Genomic DNA, 19,718 nt, shown 5'->3' with positions numbered 1-19,718 from the left:
ATATTTTCAGTAAATAACATATAAATATTAAATTAGATTCTGCCCTGCTACATTCTGCCCTGCTGTACATGAAGAATTATTGAATGTCTGCACTTGTAGTAACAATTAGTGACTGATTCATTTTTAATCCAGATGATTCGTTTTTGTTCTAGGTTGTTAAAGGAATATCAAGGTTTTGTGTTCACACCTCGCTCAAGAGAAGAGCTTCCACCAAATTTTCCCAGTGATATCCCTGGAATTTGCTATTTTCTGGATGCTTATACTCAAGGAACAAACTCACAGACTTGGTTTCAAAAGAGAGATTTGGGAGATGGCAATGCCAATTTTTTGGATGAGGAGACGGGAATAGACTAAATTGTACATTCACAAGTGTATAGAATAAATTTATAAATATTTTGATTTTTTTGTATAAATTGAAAATTTTTAAAAATGTATGAAACATGAAAGCACTTTAGATTGTTAACACCTGAAAGCCAGTATTAAAATTTCAGGAAGTATGTCACTGACTACTTTTTATTTTTCCTTTGCATAAGGAACATAGTCACTAAAATAATGTTGCAACTTCACTGTTGAAAATGCTACTAAAAACTACATTTTCCCTGTGGTAATTTGTAAGTGCTACGTAACAACTCTCTCAGTCCTCTCTGTGCTGAGAATTCTAGATGTATTGTACATGCAGTGTGTCAGGAAATGTAATGTGCAAGTGATGCGGTCACATGCTGTGTTGTGAGCTGGTGCTTATCAATGACTATTAAAATATATTTTCTTAGTGATTCCATAAAGAAAATATCCATTAAAATATTGTCATTGCTAACACATACTCCTTCCAGTGCATCATTTGGGCCCTATCCTAGAAGCTGCTGACCATCTTCTAACACTGACTGGAGTCAATATGTTGAGGGTGTTCAGCATCTTCTGGATCAGGCTGTTAATTGTAGCTAATACATATATACATAGCAGAGTTTGCTGCTTACTGTTTCATGAACTTTATTTTGTGTATAAAATGAATATAGATTAAAACACTGTATAATCACATACTAAAGTTCTGTAATCATCAAACAATACTTTAGTTCTTGGGTTTTTAAAATACTTTACAAAAAATAATATCCACTTGCTATTATGTATTAGAGCAATAAATGTTTTCTTTTTGTTGTAATTTAAATTTGAAATGTTTTTAAAAAAGTGTAATAAAACATGCTTTGGAGTGTTTGCTTAGGAACTTCTAGTCAGACTGTATAAAATGGAACAGAAGCACACCAGTTTAAAGCTATGATCCTTATTCAGGGACAGCAATGTGGGTATGACATGTTGTTAAAATGCCTACATTTGCTTTAAAGTTGCCAGGGGATCTACAGGTGAACAGAAATGCTTTCAAACATATGAACGCATATACAAAGCATTAGTATGACTAGAGTAGAAGCTTTTCTATTGTGGATGGTGGAACAGGAGTGGAGAACTCTCAAGGGTCTGCCTCTAGGACTGGCAGAATAGAGTTAGTTACGAGTCCTGAGTTCAGGATTCTGCCTCTCTAACTAGCAGATCCATCTGCACAGAAATTTCTCTGTGCCGCACAGTTTGATCCCATCTGCAGGCTGGAGAACTGCACTGCTTACACACATACAAATATTGCCAGTAGTATCAGATATTATTAGTTATTATTCTAACCTCTTAAACTCTTGGGTTTTGGAGTATCAAGCCATAAAAGTCTTTCTTCAAGCTGCTTGTCACTGAATCAGATTTTGCTCTCTGACTATTTACGGGGAGCAATTACATTAGACTACGGTGCCATTCTGTTCATTTTCTGAACTTGACTGGTTCATTCTGAAGCTCGATACACTGTTTTATCCTACTATTTTGCAGTAGAAACTCATACAGAACACGTACCATCTTGAGAGAAACCCTTATAAGGGACTAGCACTAAGAACATTTTAAAAACATATTTTAATTCAGATTTCCTGTAAGCAGCATTTGAACAAAACTTGAAATATTGAATCCTTCTATTGCTTGAGGTCTCCTCTATCCATCCAAGGTGCTTAGAAATAATTCTGTGACTCAAAAATGGAACCTGAAAGTCTCTCTCTCTATATATACACATCTCTCTTGCACATGCTGGATATATACATGGACATATCCAAGCATACATATTTGTAACATTTTTAACAGCAGTGTTTCAAGGAAACAAGAACTGTGCAAATCTTGGCGACTGATCTTTGCAATATTATTTTGGTCGGAAAATTCTGTTCTATTAACATAAATACCCAGAGGCTAGTAGCAGTCCCATGTGGGTGCTCCTGGATTTAAAAATGTGTGAGTATTTAACTACTAACTCTTCAGTACGCTCATGATATTAAGCCAGTAATGACTGAAGTCAGTAGGAATCTGTCTATTCCTGTCATCTGTTGAATGTTAAAAAACAAATAGGCTTTTAAACAAAAAAGATTTATTTCTCCATATCTATCAAATGGGAGGGACTCTTAGGAGTGAATTTCCTTTTGTCCCTAGGAAAGAACTATTGCTGGACTGGATTATGGCCATTCTCAAAGCTAGATTTCATATAAATCTGTCATTCAGTAGGATGTTCCTCATGGCAGTTCCTGACACCTTCCTAAGTCTATTGCTGTAAAATAAAATGTGCCCTAGGCCGAAGTTCTTATTACAGATCAAATTAATCTTCCAACATTACTTTTTATAACTCTCTATTTTTTAATACACCCTAGGCTACATTACCGGCTAGGATAGAATTGCTGTAGAATTCCTTTTTATTTCACTAACTTTTTTTCTGGAAAGTTCAAAACGTTCCCATGTCTACTTCAGCCTTAGTTCAGAGAAGAATCCTGATAAGGCGCTTAAGTGTACACATAAAGCAATATGCTTGAATCTCAGTGAAGTAAATAGGATTTAGGCACGCATTTAAGATAATGATTCAAGAAAGTGCTTTACTATGTACTTGTGTTCAGACCTGTTCTGCAAAAAAACCCACAAGTCTATGTTTAGCTTTAAGCATAAGTTAAGAATTTAGGTCTCACTGAAGCTGTTCCTCTGTTTAAGTTTTTTGCTGAATGAATATGTATTTAATAAGGAACAATTATTTTTAACTAATCTTTTCACTTAGATCTTAAATAGTCCCTTCACTTTTTAACTAATCTTTTCACTTAAATTAAAGCCAATGGAAAAAAAGGAATCAAAAAGCTAATAAGTAAATTGTTGAGATAAAAAAAAACAAGGCAATTTAACTGATATAATACCAGGAGATTTTGCAAGGAAATAAATCAGTTGGTTTTAAGCTTATGTCTTGTATTATGTTGTATGATATTGTGAAAGTCTTCGGAGACTGTGCAATCCTATTTATATAAATATACAAATACCTTAGTATTATGTCCAGAAATAGTTTTGTTACTATGTGAATTTTTATTTTATTAGTTCATGAAGATTCTGTGGGGCTGATTCCTGTTCACATTTACACTATGTGATGGAAGATACATTTTTATCACGCTCAATTTCTTTGCCAAAGAGGTGTAAGTGGCCCTTGAAATAAATGAAAAGTGGGTCCTTTGAATCTTAATAGTGACATAGCTAAAGTAAAAGCTATACCAAAAGAATTCAACTAATTTTATTTCATTCAGGCAAGACCTGGTAAGATTTCAGGGGGATGTTGGAAAAAAATTCTCATTGCTGGTGTCAGAGGAAGTGCAATTAGTGTGGAGCTGATGTTTTCTTTCTCTCTGAACTACTGTGCAAAACCAAAGCAAACGAACTCACAGAAACTGACAAACAGTGAAGTGCACAGATAACCGAGCCCCAGAACAGATCTACTTTTTCCTATGAACTCTTACAAAGGAAGAATTCAGACCTCTCCCAAACCCAGTTTATTTCTCCCATCATTTTCTTTTGCGTTCTCTGCAGAAACAGCTGCAACAGATAGTACAGGAGGCAAAATCAGTATTTCCAGCTGAAAGCCATCAGAATTAAGGGGAATTTCTCTTGAATCTTGGCAAGGGGACCCTTTTTCAAACCCCACCCATCCTATAACTTAGCAGGCCACTCTAGCTGCTACCGTTCTTTATGCCTGCTCATTGTTCTGCAAAAGCAGTGGAAGGGGAGTTTTTGTTTCCTGCAACAGCAATAATTTTTGTGGCTATTTGCCATATAGTGTACCAGGGACTGTGTTGCTTTCAAAGCCCTGTTCCAGTTTATCAGAAGTCAGCTTGGCAGGAACCAAATTTAACTTTGAGGCTGTTTCTGAAACGAAAGCTAGGACTTTCTTTTGTACCTCTAAAGTCTGCAAGATGTGTGCCGCAAGAGTCTTTAGAGACCTATAAAACCACCTCTGATGGTATGGCTGCTCACAACTGCATAGTAAGGAAATAATCAGATATAAGCTTTTTTTTTTTTTTTTTAAATTTCCCAATCCCATTTGCATGAGTTCACTGGCAGTCCGGTGAACTGAGCAAAAGGAGAGAACTGAGCAAAGGGAGACAGTAAAAATCACTGTCTTATGTTACTCAGCATTGCTCTGATACTGAAGCACAAATAAAAGATGGAAGATAATCAATGGTTCTGGAACCTCTGCTACATCTAGATGCAACAGTTTAAAGATACGTACTCTCCTGAGCACGAACAGGAGGATCTGAATGTTAAATATGCAGTTAGGCTGGAACATGAAGCTGGAGAGCCAGTCAAAGAAATAATAAACTGTGAAAAAATCTAAACCAAAGTAAACAACCTTATAAAGTTGTGTCTCCTCTGCTTCAGCAGATTTTTGATGCTGACAGTAAAGTCAAGTTGAGCCAGTGGTTTCCTAATATAAATGGAAATGAGCACATTGCTTTGCAGCCCCATTATAAGGCCTCCTTTGAAGATCTGTGCTGAAATTGTTTCCCATCTTCTGAGCAGTACAAAGTTACAAATTCTTGTGCCACTACACCAACAAATGCCATGTTTATATGAGTGCCCAGCATGTAATGGGAAATAACCTAGAGGAATACATGCAGTAACATCCAAAGGATGTGAAAAGGGGCAGATTAAGTCATAGACACACTTCCACTCTTCTGATTTTTTCAGCCCAGACAAAACCTGCCAAACAAATATCGAGGGCAATAACATTCCGAGGAGCTTTGAACTACAAGCCTATGAAAATCACCACGAGTCCTTCCACTGATTGCAGAAGGTGTTAGGGAAGATTTGGACATATGATTAGTTTGCTCTGCATTGCTAAGATTACATTCCTCTTACAGGAGGATGCAACAGAGCCCACAGAATTTCTCAAATGTACACAGGTTATTGCATTGCAGAACAGCATTGACATATTGAGGCCTGTTTCTGTCATAGCTTGTCAATACTAGTACTGGAAAATTAATGTAATGATATAGTGAAATAGTGTATAGTGGTACAGCAGAAATAATGAATCTTGCTGAAGTGATCTTGAAAAAAGAGAGCGTATTTCTGCACCTGAGAAGTATTATTATGACAATCCCAAATGTCAGCTCTCAGACCACTATGATTTGAAACCGGTAACTAGAAAATACCCATAATTCAGTTTGATGTCAGTAAAGTAACTCCCATCTTCAGTAAGTGAAATCCAGCAATACCATATAAGGCAGCATTTTTATTCAGGATTACAGTAACAATATAAACTGTAAGAGCAAAGTCCAAAGTAAAAAATGCAACTTATTAAAATACTTTCTTTGTTTTATAGTGCTTGTGTATTAATACAAACCATATTGAACTGAACGTAGATGGTCTTGGTCTTGGAAAACCAGCTAGTGGTTTTCCCAAAGTTATTGTCTCAGCAACTGCCCTTTCATACAGCATAATAGTAGATCTGTGCTGAAATTGTTTCCCATCTTCTGATGCTACTTTTTGCTTTTATGGATCTCAACAAGAATTTCCAGATGAAGTTAGCATCTCAAATCAGGAAAAAACAGGTATACCACCACTTAAAACGCACAGCAGTTGTTTTTCTCCTGTAATCACTGACTGCAACTCTTTTGGCTTTCTGATAGCCAGTTCAGGAAACTCCTTGTGAGAAACATGTTCAGGGGGACATAAAGTGGAGAAGCTGCCTTGTAGGATTTCAGTTACAGAAAATACTTTCTAAACGGCTCCTTTCACGCCAGCATTCCATCCCATGCACGTCCCAGTTGCGGCTACTGCCATAGCTACCCTCCCACTCCTGAATACCAAAAAGCAGCTGGACAGCAGGTCATGAGCTGTACCTAGTGCATGAGGGTCCCCAAATGGGAATGAGATTGCGTGCTATAGTGAATAAGCTGCAGGCTTTATGGAAGTGCATCAGATACAGTCCAAATGGTTGCATGATGTGCATAATGCATGTGACCTAACAGTCCTGATACTGATAGGATTGGGCCTTGAAAACACAGCCCAGTATTAACAGCTTAGTCTGACATGTACTTTATCTTGTTGACCTAGAGCCTTTCCTTCAGCTGAAACCAAATCTTGCCTAAGACCTACCCGATAGTCTTGATTCAGCAGGCATCTGGAATAGAGGCTGGTCCCTCTCAGCAAATCACTTGGTTGAATTCTTTAATTCAGCATCTTCCAAACTTTTAAAAGGAGATGCCTGTTTTAGAAAACTAAATCAATCATTGTCTGCTTTAACTCTGCCCGTGCTGTTTTCAGTTCACATTTTACAAATCTCAGCTTGGATAGTAGAACTTGCACTTGTATTATAATGGCTTAATCGCAAGAACAGCCTGCAAATGCAACCTACCAAGCCTGAAACAAATCAGAAGAAGAAAGGCAATTTCACAATTGTCTAAAGCAATTTTGACCTTTGCAGATATCAACACTTTTGAAAAAGTGTCACTCAGGTACACAAAATTGCCAGGATAATCTACTTTCCAAAAACCATAACCAAAAAGAATTTTATGCAATCTCTCTAGTATCATTTTATGAGCATGAGGGTTTACCCCTTATACAGACTGAGCAAGCGGATTCCCTTGAAACTTATGAAGAATGGGGATGTTGTAAACACTGATTCTCAATCCAGTCTTCTTGTTTCCTGCCTGGGATGTGCTGACGGGGACTTCCTTGACATTTTGTATCCTCAAAACTATTTTATAGGTGTCTGAAGAGGAAGACTACACAACGTCAGAGGGCAAAACTCCCAGCTGTTGTCTTAGATATTCCAGTAGTGTAGATTCACTACCACCAATAGACATACAAAGATTACAAAGGGCATGTAACTACAACATTTGTACTGTAGGATATGTTTTCCGATTTTCCCAAAACTTCCTTCCTACCAAATAGGAAAAGTAGATGGTGACCTGATGTACTCAAATCCTAATTAATTGGTAACAAGCTGTCCCTCCTCAGCTATAGGGAAACATAGCCTTTTGTCTGGTTGCAACAGCATGATTTATTACATCATCTCTGTTGCCAATTTCCTGGAGATTGAAGAGATTCTTAGAGATCTGCATCTCTTCAGTTTTTGTTTGGTTTTCTACACAGATATCTTCAACCAGCAGTTTGGTTATTTTTTCTAAAAATTTTCTTTCCTCCCTTCAAAATTAGCATATTATTTGTATGGTTTTAACTGGTTATATTGAAACTTTTGTTCTTGGTCATCCTTTAAAAAATTGGTTTTCCCAGTAGATTTGGAATGTGTTTAACTAAATAGAATTGATTATTATGCCTAAGTGATCTAAAAGCAGGGTTTCCCTCTACTGTTCTTGGAATGCCTACTGAGATGATGTTTGCCAAATTTCTAATGGCTATCCACCCATAATTTGTCTCCTGACTTACTAGCAATTTTAACAGATCTTAACACAGATTCAAAAGTTCGCCAAGCCATAGATTAGATTTCAAAAGATTTTAAATGCTGTCATTTGTTAATTTACTTACATGAAGTTCCAACACACATACTTTTTTTTTTAATTTTTTTCATGAAGTTTTTTTTTAAATTTTTTTCATGAAGTATGTGAACAGTTCAAATTTTAAACTTATTTTGTACTATCTTACTAAGGACTCAACTTTTGCAGTTTTACTTACATCTAGAATCCATCTGGATCGATTAGCATCTATGGCTCTACTGACTTCACGTAGCAAGGTCTCTGCCCAAGAGCTACTACAGTAGTAGCCCATCAAGTGTTCATCCTATAGTCCTCCTAGATAATCTCATTATCTCTTGAATATATTTTGATTCTTTTTAAGCAAGTAGAAAAAATCAGTAGCCTCCTTAGGATTTTTATTTCATACACTGGGGCCAGGTCTTCAGATGATACAAAGGGCTTTAAAGTAAATGGGTTTTTCAAGTGCTGCACTATCTTCTTTGTTCTGTGTATATGATAACATATGATGACAGTGTGTTATTTCTGAACTGTCCTCGGCAAGTTGCCAGCAATCCTCTGCTCAAAAACTCCTGTTGTAAGGGTCATACCTTACTTGGAGAACACTTTGAGAATCCATATGCAGCAGGTGACTGATACAATGCAGTGTTTATTCACATTGGCTACTGACAAGGACTCAGCAACAGAAAAAAAAACATTACTGAAAGCACTCATTATTTCGCTTTTAACTTTACTAGCCTTTGGAAAGAGTGCACAGAATGCACAGAAACAGAAATGTCTGTGATCATTTTGCCCCTCAGATTCTTCACTTTTTAGGGGGCATTTATCTTCCTAAAATCTAAGCGGTTGCATTGGGATATGAAACAACTGAGGAAGCATTTTGGTTTCTGCAAAGGCAACCATCGCAAAGGGCACTGACACCAGAGCGCTCATTGCCCCACACGTCCCTTCCTCACCACTAGGAACCTGCCAGGCACTTTGATTAATCTTCTGACTCAGTGTCAGGCGAGCCCAAACAACTCCAGCTGGAGAAAAGCATTTGAAAAATCCTTTTTGATGCGTAGGAAACCGTAAGACAGAGTTCGAAGGGTTCCCCGCTGAGGCGAGCATCGGGGAAAATAAAACCGAGGGGGATGTACGTATTTCCTAGGCCTGTCCCTCCTTCCCTCTCCCACACACGCCGGCCTCGGGCGACAGCAAACACCGTTATCCCGCCGACTGCCGCCGCCTCAGCACCTGAGGAGGAGCAGGGCGAGCCGCAGAGCTAGCAGTGCGCATAGGGAACACACCTAGCTACCCACCAGGGCAGCCGGCCCAGCCCGCGCCCTCCAGCTCCCCGCCGGGCGAAGCCAGCGGCGCCGCAGGCCGCTCCGCGGAGGGGGGTTGGCCGCCGGCCCCGCGCCGCCGCTCCCACTTCCACGCGCCCAGCCCCCGCATCCTCCAGCTACCCGCAGTCCCGCCTCCGCCTCTGATTGGAGGAGAGCACGGCGGCCGCGCCCGCCATTGGATACTAGACCAGCGGCCGCGCTCACCATTGGCTGTCGGCAGATGCCACTCGGGGTGGTGGCGGCCGGGGGAGGCGGTGAGGCTATCAGGACCGATCTTCTGCTCCGCGGCGGCGGCGGGCTGGCGGCGGCACCATGGTGAGCTCCGCCGGGCCACCTTCCCTACCCGGGAGACCGGGGCTGACGGAGGACGTCCGGTCCGGTCCGCCCGGGTCCGGTCTGGGTCTGGGCCCATGGTGGGAGGGAAGAGGCTGAATCTGCTTGGGAAGAGGGAACCGTGAGGGGAGCGGGGCCCAGCCCTCTCTTTTGGGGGGAGATTGGTGGGGGGTGTTTCGGAGAGGTTGCTTCCCGCCGGGGCGAGCGGCACCGGGGTGGGATGGGTGGGAGGGGTAGGGTGGGATGCTGCGGGGCGGTGGAAGGTGCTCCCCCGCCCGGTGCCTGACCGTGCCGCCGCCTCGCCCTGCCCCGCAGTACGGCTTCGTCAATCACGCCCTGGAGCTCCTCGTCATCCGCAACTACGGCCCCGCCGTCTGGGAGGACATCAAGTAAGTGTGTGTCCCTGCGTCTGCGTGTGTTCGTGCGTGTCCTGCCGCCCCGTCGCGGGGGCGGGCTGGGCCGGGGGCTGGGGCTGCCCGCCCGCGGCGGTACCTCGCAAGGCGTCCGCGGCCTGGCGGCGCCCTGTTTGCCGCCCCGCGCGGCTCTCCGGTACCGGCAGGTCTGTATAAAGGTCTGTTGTCTGGCAGCGGTCCCCAGGAGGTGGCTCTCGGCTGAGACAAGACCAGCACGGTTCTTGCTGCGTTTCGTCCTGTTCGAAGCCTTTCTTAACGCTGCAAAGACTCGCTTTGATCCATCTTTATTGAGCCGCAGCGGAGATGACATTGATCCTTGCGGTTCTCTCGATTCTACAAAGTATATGGTAGAAGTAATGTGCAGAAACGTCCCAGAAACCACGAAAGCCCTTCCTTGAGTCAGGCCACCAGAACCATGCAACAATCACATCTCTTTGCGTTCCTGAAGGAACTGAAATACAGTTTTTAGCTAGTACACTCTATCTGAAACTACTGTGAGATTTTGGTAATGTGCTCAGCTTGAAATTAAAAGAAGTCACTGCTACAGAAAAATATGTATAAGAATGTACATATAAGAATGATTTTTGGCTTTCTTCTCTTGAACCTGATTTCTTGTGTCCCACCTTTGCTTGTCTGGCAGTATAGTGTTTTTCCAATGAGATGACTGTCTTCACTTTAAACTTGATGAATTATGAGATTGCACAAAAAGTTTTAAATGGGTAGCGCAAACAAAATTCTATTTACCATAAATACGGTAGTATTGATACTTGGGCAAAACTACAAGAAATATTTTTAAAAGGACATAAATGCTTACAGAGTTGTAAACTTACTTTGTAAGGCTTCAGGTAACTATGTAGTTAGAAGAAAGTGTTTAATGTGATCTCTTGATATCATATGTTTTAAGGGAGAATCCAACTTGGAGAAAATGGTCGTCTTTCAGCTGGACATCTTCTATACTCCTCTCTCCCATTTATTTTGGGCCAATTTTAATATGTAGCTGTCTTGCCATTGTCCTAATATAATTTTTGGAGTTAAAGGACTGTTCTTGACTGTGAGATTTTTGTGACAGTGACACTTTTTTTTCATTAATCCATTCATTAAGAATGTAGTAATCTTACACAGTACCATGAAATCAGAGAGTCATAGAAATGTTGGTTGGAAGGGACCACTGGAGATCATCTAGACCAGTCTGTTCTAACCAGGACTGTTACTGGCACTAGATCGGGCCTTAGCTATGACTTTTGTCTAGCTGAATCTTTAAAATCACCAGAGATGGAGAGTCCACAGTTCTGGTTTACCAGACATTCACTGTTCCAGTGATCCCTGACAGTTAGGCTATAAATTACTCTTTGCAAATGCAGTTCTATGGATTGCATAGATGAGTTTTCAGTCAATGACACACAGTTTTGTGGTGTAAGTTGTGAGCTATATAAGTTTATTTTTCTTACATACCTTATCTAAATACACTGATCTATTTTGAATCCTTATGGTTTGATACCGGTTTTATATGACACATGTAAGTTAAGAGACTTAGGGGACAAAAAAGTGATACATACATCATTTTCCATGAAATTTGTAAGAAAATATATATAAAATACAATAAAGAATGTTCAGTTTTTCCTGGCATGCAATCCCTTACCGAGATGCTTTTGAGTATTATGGTCCAGATTACCCACTGAACAGAATTTGTGTTTACGATTGATCCATCTGAGAAGATGCAAAGTTTCATCTTCTAGTACAAGATCATGCTGCAGACTGTCAGAACCTGGTCGTAACTCCTGATGCATCCTATCTCTAAGATTTTACACATACCTAATAGAATACTGAAGATAACTAAAGCCTATAAGGAGTATTACTCATTTAATGCTTTGGAAAAATTTAATAGAAAGATACGAAATATTTTGCTAAAGGTCAGCTGTGAAAGTTCAGGAAGCTGCTACGTCCTGTTTCTGTCTTTCAGCTGAGAAACATTTCTGTCCTGTAACAGCCCAACAGCTGGGCTCTGCTATTAACTCACAGAGAAGATGGCTTTGTGGCAGGAAACTCTACCACACCACCATCCAAACAGAAGAATGGAACGTGATCTGCAAGAAAGAGCCAACATATATGCAACAGCTGCCATAGCTCCTTATGCAAAAGATGTTTGCAACGAGATATTTATTCAGCAGGATTTATCTTTAAAAATAGTATCCTAGAGTTTAGAAACCAGCAAACAAACTGCTATATATCTCACTGGAATGGATTATAGTGGTTGTGCTGGTTTAGGGGGTGGTACAGGGTCAACTGATAGCTACTAAATGCTTGTTGGTTTAGGTATTTTAAGTTCCTGTGGTGCACTTACAGAGATGTTGTGGAAGAGGTTAGATGTTTTACCTTATGTAAGCAAATACAGACTTCCTGCAAAGGCTTTGTTAGAACTGTTCATTATTTAGGAAACAAAGCGAAGGTATAGACCAGTGTTGTGGCATGCTGGGTTGAATCAGTTGAATCATTGATGATTGAATTGGAGGAGTAAATGTTGAAGTCAACAGTCTTTGGCTGTTTAAAAAAAAATGGGAGGAACTTTGCACTGTTAGTGTGGTTGAATTTGCAACAACTTAAGCATTTCTGTGAAGCAGAAAGGCCTTGGGTAGTTCAGTACAAAATTTGACATCTAAGCTGATCACATATTGCTATTTTGTTCTCCCTGAAGTCACTGCAGAAGCTGTGAATCAGCATTGCAGAGTGGTGGGTTGTGATTGCTGAGTGATTCTCAAATGCCAGTGGGTGAATTTGTACTTAATATTGATGGAAGTGAAAAGAAATCATAGAACTGAATAAACTGAAGTAATGAAAACAGGTCATTCTTCAAAAAAAAAAAGTACATTCAGTTCAATGTTAAATACTGAATTGAAAGGGTATGGTGCATCGGAAGCAGGAAAACTCTTGTCTCCTGTAGCTTCTTCAGTCAAAAGTGTCATTGAATGAAGTTCTTAAGTATAGAATTTGAGAGACAAAATAGTGGAATTTGATGCTGTTATGAGTGGTGTTTTTGTTGCCATCGCTTACTGTTAACTGAGTCAGAAAGATGATTTCAAGTCTCCGTTTCTGCTATTTCATTAATTTTTCAACATGCTTGTGAAACCATGACCTATCTGAAAAAGATACATATTGATGTTGTTTTTAAATGTCCCAGAGTGGAATTCTTGGGAAAGCTAGACTCCATGATTTTTTCATCCACTTTTAAACATAAGTAAGCAATGGACTTTTTTTTACACATCAGGCAATCTTGATCTTATACATCAACTCATCTTGACAATGAGGCACTAAGCTCATGGAAAAATTAGAGTATATACTCTGAAATCTTACTGAATATCAATTTTGTCAGCTCAGTGGAAATATGGCTTGGTTTTGCTAGAGAACTAGAATTAAAATGCTTAAAACCCAAAACAGTTCAGAGCCTGAACAATTCAAATTTCTGAATCAACATTGTTGATCCCAAATAGGTTGAATTCAAAATAAGATAAAGAAAGAAGGTAATCTTGATTATGGAGCCTTTATTCATTTTCTCAACCGCAAAACCTCAAAAATTTGTTTCTCCTTAGTTTTTCTCTGGCTGCCACTCAGAGAATTGAGAATTTGGGCTTGTGGACAGTTTTTTCATGATGAAGCCCCAGAAGCATTAGAGGGATTTAGCGAAGCTGGGTAAGAGGCGGGAGTGAGAGCCACTTGGGAGAGTCCTTCTGCAGTTGCTGAATTCTGCAGTAGCAGATTTTTCTTAGTGGAAAGTGAAAATGATTCAGCATGTTAATTTCTTTTGCTTACTGGCAGCTGTAAGCTTCATGTACACTTCTCATTGTAGTTTACTCCTTCATTCCTTGGAAGGAGAGACTTAGGACCTGGAATACATGGAGACATGCTGCTTTGATCAGCACTCCACTAGTCTGCAAACAGTTATTTTCTTAGTAAATAAACTGTGACTTAGAGCTGTTAACCACATTTTTTTCTGAGAAGGCACTTTTGATTTATCCCTTCCCTGCTTAAGAGAAAACCTCTTTCAAATCCCTTATTTTGTCATTGTTACATCCAGAGGGCTATTTCAGATTGTGTGGCCACAATTGCAATGGCTTGAAAAGATGGTTCTCAAGATTCCTTTGGCATTAGATATCTTCAATTCCTCTGCAGCCAACATAAACGCTAGCTGACGTAAACTAAAAATTGTCAGGCCTGACCATTCTCACATACATGCAGTTGTGTGCTCATGTCTGATCAAGTCCAAATTTGTACTGCTTGGTGATGTGGTAGTGTGTGAATGTGATAGTGAGTAGTGTGTGTGGAATTACTGTCTATGTACCTGTCCAAAACAAAGCAGAGAGATTACCCACATTAAAAAAAAAAAATAAAATCCAAGGCTTATGAAGTTCTGTCTTCTCTGGTATGTTTTTGTGGTGGACATATTTAAATAGCTGTGTGGTTAGACATTTTTAAAAGGGGCTTCTATCATGATAAAATGTGAGCTTTTCAGCAACAGGTGTCACATCTGGCTGAACTGAACAGCCAATATATGTGAAATTCTGAGCACTCCATTCAGCAGCTCTAGAGGTTTAATTGTGTTACAAACAAGCGTTAACAGGGATGTCTTCTTGAAACGACTCCGGGACAATATGTGGGAGCTAGGGCCATGTTGTCAGCAGGGAATATGTACATCATAGTCATTTATCCTGTGTTTCCCAACAGTATCCCTCTGTGTTTGTTTAAATGAATACAGGGTTTTCCCACGGGCTCCTAAATCTGAATTTAGGCCAGGTTAGATGCTCAAACTGTGACACTTTCAAATATATTGCCAAGAAAAGGAATGAGAACTCAAACATCATATTAAGAAATGCATTAAAACGCTTCATCACGAGACTGTAGAATAAATTAGTATTTTTCCCACATAGAGGTACATGAAAGATCTGGTTTTGGGAAGTGAAATGGCACAACCAGTCAACTGCAGTCTTCATCTTCTTTCTGTTTCTGTGGTAGAAGTCCCCACAAAACCATGTGTAGCCTGATGAGTATGGAAAAACTAGAACAGAAGTTGAAAACTCTGTGTTTGCAAAAAGTAACGACCTAGAGGCCAAACCACTTTTTAATTGATTTTAGAAAATAACATCTGTGTTGAAACTTGCACAGTTGCAGAACAGGCATTTTTTGCCCCAAGAGCCATGTATCCTTTGCTGGCTGTACCTTAGCATGGGATGCAGAAAGCAAGTAATAGTCTTACTTTCTTGGTGCTCTATGCTTAGTGTAGAATTAAGGCATCATCCTGCCTTTGCCCTTTTTGGTCCTTCTTTTGTGGGTTACGCTGGTATGTGCTGTCCACACATGCTCTTAAATGCCAAGACTCCTGGGGAGCCTGTAGGGTAGCACAAACTTTACATGGACCCAATAGTCTGGAAGTGCACATAAAGGAAGAGCAAAAGTCAATTGCTCATCCTATGAGGAAGGAAATTTTTGTTGTTCTCCTCCAGACTTCATACATTATCATCTATCAAGGCTCCAGACTAATTGACTCATGAGAATTTGTTTTCTGTAACTGTCCTGTTCTGGTTAAAATGGTGAAACATTGAGGGTTGAGAACTTATCCTGGTGCAATGTAAGTGGAAAGCTTCTCTCCTCAGTTTCAAATGGGGTTCAACTGAAGTGGTAGAAAACTCTGTACAATTTTGGCAGAGTGAAATAAACTGCAGGGCTATCATTTGCCTTTAGAAAACTAAACAGACACGGAAACTTCTGCATCATATTAGTAAAGGTTAACATAGGTCAGACGTTAGTTACTCAGTGTAGCTTTTGGAGTAAAATGTAGGTGATTTAAGAATACATGTTTTTTGGGTAAATTTTCAAAGGCATTCCTAGTAGTTAAAAATGTCTTCCACTGACTTTCACTAGAATTTAGATACTTATGAACTCATTGACAGGATGTGATATTCTGATTAATTTTATTTGCAGTTATATTCCAAAATAGTAAATAATACAAAATCAAATAATGTAATAGAAAATCTAGTCAAATCTGCCTTTAAGAATACGTATTACAATTTTTTATAGGGGACAGAATTGGATTTTTTTTAAACTCACATTGTTTCCTGGGGATTTCTGGCATAGCAAAAACTATCCATTTTTATGCTTCTTAAACAAAGCAGATAATAGAAAACTTTTTGTAGCTGCGGAATAAAGGCACTAGCTTGACTTATTGTGTCCGTATACTGAGTTCAGAATGTCACCTTGTCAAATACGTTTTTTTCTGCTTACTAATATGGGAAAACACAATTTGCATTTGTTGACAAATCCTGTAAAAATGAAGGTTTTGGCCTATTACTGTTGCTTACCACGATGTCTAGATGTAATAATAATTCATACTATACTATAGTTTGCCTTTTCAGAAACCTGGAAAAATACGCTCAACAGCTCTAATGAAAGACTGTTGTTACAAGTTGCAACAGTAAGCTCTTAAGAGGTGTTGGAATTAAGATAACTTGTAGGTCTGATGCTGGTGGCATGTAAAGTCCATGAAAGCTGTGTTTTGAGCACAAAAAGTGCTGAGTACCTTGAAAAAACAGGTCCACCTGTCTCAAGCTGGGCACTCAAAATTAATGAAACTTTTTTGGTCCGTGGTAGTCTTGCCCATTTAAAATGGAAATGGTATAACTGGCCTCATGAGCTTGTTGGAGAGCTTAATTAATGCTTGTGCATGCAAATAGTGTAGGGATCAGTTCCACAGGAGGTTTTTTAGAAACGAATAATTCTGTCTTCAGGGCTGGATTTGAAAACTGTACTGTAAATCAAGACTGAGTTTATATATCCATGAAAAGGATAAAATATGGAATAGTTGTGCATTAACCGAGTAGGATCTAGCCTCAGTACTGAAAGAACCGGTAGCCTGGAGGAAGAGGAACAGGTTCTGTGGGCTCATGGGTGTGACTGGTAGGTTGCATCTGGCAGGCTCAGGGAGAGGCAGGGAAATGTGGCTTGGAGCAAACTTCATTAATGTTGCTATGAGTGGTACCCGAGTCCATCTTTCCTGCTTTCACAAAACAACAAAAAAAAGCTCATCAATTGCTTATGACTCTTTATGAGACACTAGTTTCATTTCTTCATATCGTTCTGGAAAATGTCATGTTTTCTAAGTTTTCAGCTGACCGTAGTTTCTATATATATATGGCAATCCTTTAAAAAGCATGTAAAACAGTACCATAGTCTATACCAATCTGTCTACAGTGTTAACAGTGTCACTTCTGCCAGGAGAGAAGATGGATAATCATCAGCTTAGAATGCGAAGTTTTTGGAGAAACCATCTTTGTATATGTAGATACATATGCATATAAATATTTATGTGTATGTGTATATGTGTGTATGTGTGTGCATATTATGCCTACAGAACTGCAGTGTAGCCTGGGCAATAAAAATGCAAACTAAACAGGAGATAGGAATCAAAGATCTGCACAAAATGTGAGGTGTGGCATTTCAGTTAGTTATCATGTGTAGTTGAAGCGAGTGAAAAGCCTTCCAATTATTTGTGGTATTTCTCAACAAGGGCTGATTTGCAAGAGAACCTTGGTGCCAAACTCCTTTTGAACATCTAAGTGTAGGTTTGGATGTGCGTAGGACTTCAATCTTTTTTTAATCCTATTAATGCCTTTGGGATTTCTTGCATCAAATTGCTGGTTTTCCTATTCCTTGCTTACGTACTTCTCTTCCCAGGAACTGTAGAAAAAATCCAGGTGGGTAACAAGTGGGTTATGGATTTTACCACACAGACATGTATAGCTGTATATTGCAGTGGTGGTAATCAGTCCCGTGTGAATCATCGCTCCCGCTTTCTTGAACTGCGTGAGCTGGCTCAGTATTTCCCTTTCCCAGCCCACAACTAATTTATTATAAAGAATGCTTGCTTTACAGTTAACCTAAAGTTACTGATTCTTTCATGCTCAAAAACATTGCAAACGTACTGTGTTAATTATCTTCTTAATTCTCTTCTCATCATGAACAAACTGATGAAAAAATAGACTATTCACTAGAGTTTTAGATTGGAATTCCATACTTACGGACTCAGTTATAACTAATTGCAGTGGTCTGTGAAAAAACATGCAAATTGATTCTTCGCTGCCTCCTTAGCACCGTGTGGGTTTACTGCAGATGGAGTGTTCTGTTCAATCAATCTCATAACAATTTTGAAAAAAATACAGATTACTTATAAACAGATGTCAGAAAGAGACTTTGGAAAGCCATTAGTGGTGAAAGGACAATTGATTAATTTTTTTAATCCGAACACCTCCTAACATTAATGAGTGTTTATCCAGAAAGTGGTATTAAGTAGGAACATTTATTGTTGTTTATGTTTCTAAGTCCTTATTTCATAGTATTCCAAAGTTCTAAGCAATATTTTTAAAGTTTTCTTAAAACTAATGCTGAATAGATGATTCTTCATGGGTCTGGAGGTTAATATTCACAAGATTTGTAGGGTCAGGACACTACACTTCCTGCTCCTTCAGTTCCTCACAGCGGAAGGACCTGCTTGGAGGTCAGGAGTTTAAACTGTGTGGATGCCAAATTCTTTAATTCATCTGGGAAAGACTTGGCTAAAGGGAAACTGTGGCATGTTGTGAAACATGGTGTGAGTGTTCTTGCAGTATCTCTCAGGTAGTTTTCAGTTTTCCCAGAATTGGGAAGTGCTTTTAGACCTGTCAGGATACCAGGTGTTATAAACATATCACTTACTTTCATAAATGAAATGCTTAAGACTATTTTGTAAATACCATTCTTTTTAGCCCACTTGTGTAAAAGGAAGCAAAATAATACTAGCTTTATATTTTTAATAATATTTTTAGTATTTGGAGTAGTAGCAAAGAACTTGTACATTTGTTAACTGTATCTTCTAGGATTATCTTGTTTTGAAAACCTACATTAAACACTCTCATATCCAGCCTGTAAAACTGGGAAATAGCTCAGAGCTCTGAAGTCTATAAATACATCTATTTACTTTACCCAGAACGTCATTTTCCTGGACAGATTCCCATTTTTATTTAATCTTGTAACTTAATATAATTTATGTTTTTCCCAGCTGGGTGTTTTAAAATATCTCTGGACCATCCACAACATGTACAAGTCTATTTGCTTTTTTTCCTTTTTGGGAGGAGTGAGAAGAGCGGTTCAATATTTTTAATAATTTTTAGCAAAGCATCTTTGTGAAATACACGAAAAAAAGATGAGAAACATTTTGAAAACACAGACCATCTGTAAAGTAATATAATGAGCAGTGAGTTTGCCATTTTAATGTAAAAGAGATGCAAAAACGATGATTCTGGTTTCACTGATACCATCTTTAGTTCTAACACATGTAATTCTGTTTAATAGTATTACTCTTGGAACGGAATTAAACTTGACATGCTCCTATCAGTAAGATCAGAACCATGCTGGGTTTCTAAGTGCAGTAGTGTTATTTTGTCATTAAGATTGTTTTGACTGGTCTCTTCAGTTTAACGAGCACTTTTTCCATCCTTGGTACACCAAAAATAGTTAAGCACAATGGTGGCAAAAGTCCCAACAGAAACAATACCTATCATGGAAGAAGTCCTAGAGGTGGTCTTGGAACTAGCTGTTGTTGTGGTGTGTTCAGGTTGACACACCCAGGGCATACACTTCGGACTGGAGTTTTGATAGGAGGAGATCCAGTTGTGCTTTTGGGACAGTAGATGTTCTGTTAAAGTGACACCAACAGCTGCTAAATAATACTATTGTATCACAGAGAAGCCTGTGCATCTTCAGGATACAAAGTAATTGTTCCATGCAGTCTTGTACCACCTTTTTTTCCAGTTTGT

General features: G+C 39.2%; 2 protein-coding genes across 3 annotated transcripts in view; both read left to right on the top strand.

Annotated features, from left to right (window-relative positions):
* GUCY1A1 (guanylate cyclase 1 soluble subunit alpha 1) overlaps positions 1-1,215 on the top strand; it is a 36,369-nt gene extending 35,154 nt beyond the window's left edge. The window contains exon 9 of the mRNA XM_075149442.1: positions 153-1,215. Coding sequence (XP_075005543.1) covers positions 153-354 — 202 coding nt within the window. The 3' untranslated portion in view covers positions 355-1,215. The remainder of the gene's footprint in view (positions 1-152) is intronic.
* Positions 1,216-9,365: 8,150 nt separating this feature from the next.
* GUCY1B1 (guanylate cyclase 1 soluble subunit beta 1) overlaps positions 9,366-19,718 on the top strand; it is a 48,446-nt gene continuing 38,093 nt past the window's right edge. For both annotated transcript variants that reach the window (XM_075149441.1, XM_075149440.1), the window contains exons 1-2: positions 9,366-9,451; positions 9,785-9,858. In XM_075149441.1, the coding sequence (XP_075005542.1) occupies positions 9,449-9,451; positions 9,785-9,858 (77 nt within the window). In that variant the 5' untranslated portion in view covers positions 9,366-9,448. The remainder of the gene's footprint in view (positions 9,452-9,784; positions 9,859-19,718) is intronic.

This window comes from Calonectris borealis, chromosome 4 (genome assembly GCF_964195595.1).
Source record: "Calonectris borealis chromosome 4, bCalBor7.hap1.2, whole genome shotgun sequence".
Lineage (NCBI taxonomy): Eukaryota > Metazoa > Chordata > Aves > Procellariiformes > Procellariidae > Calonectris > Calonectris borealis.
This window is presented reverse-complemented; position numbering and strand designations above follow the sequence as displayed.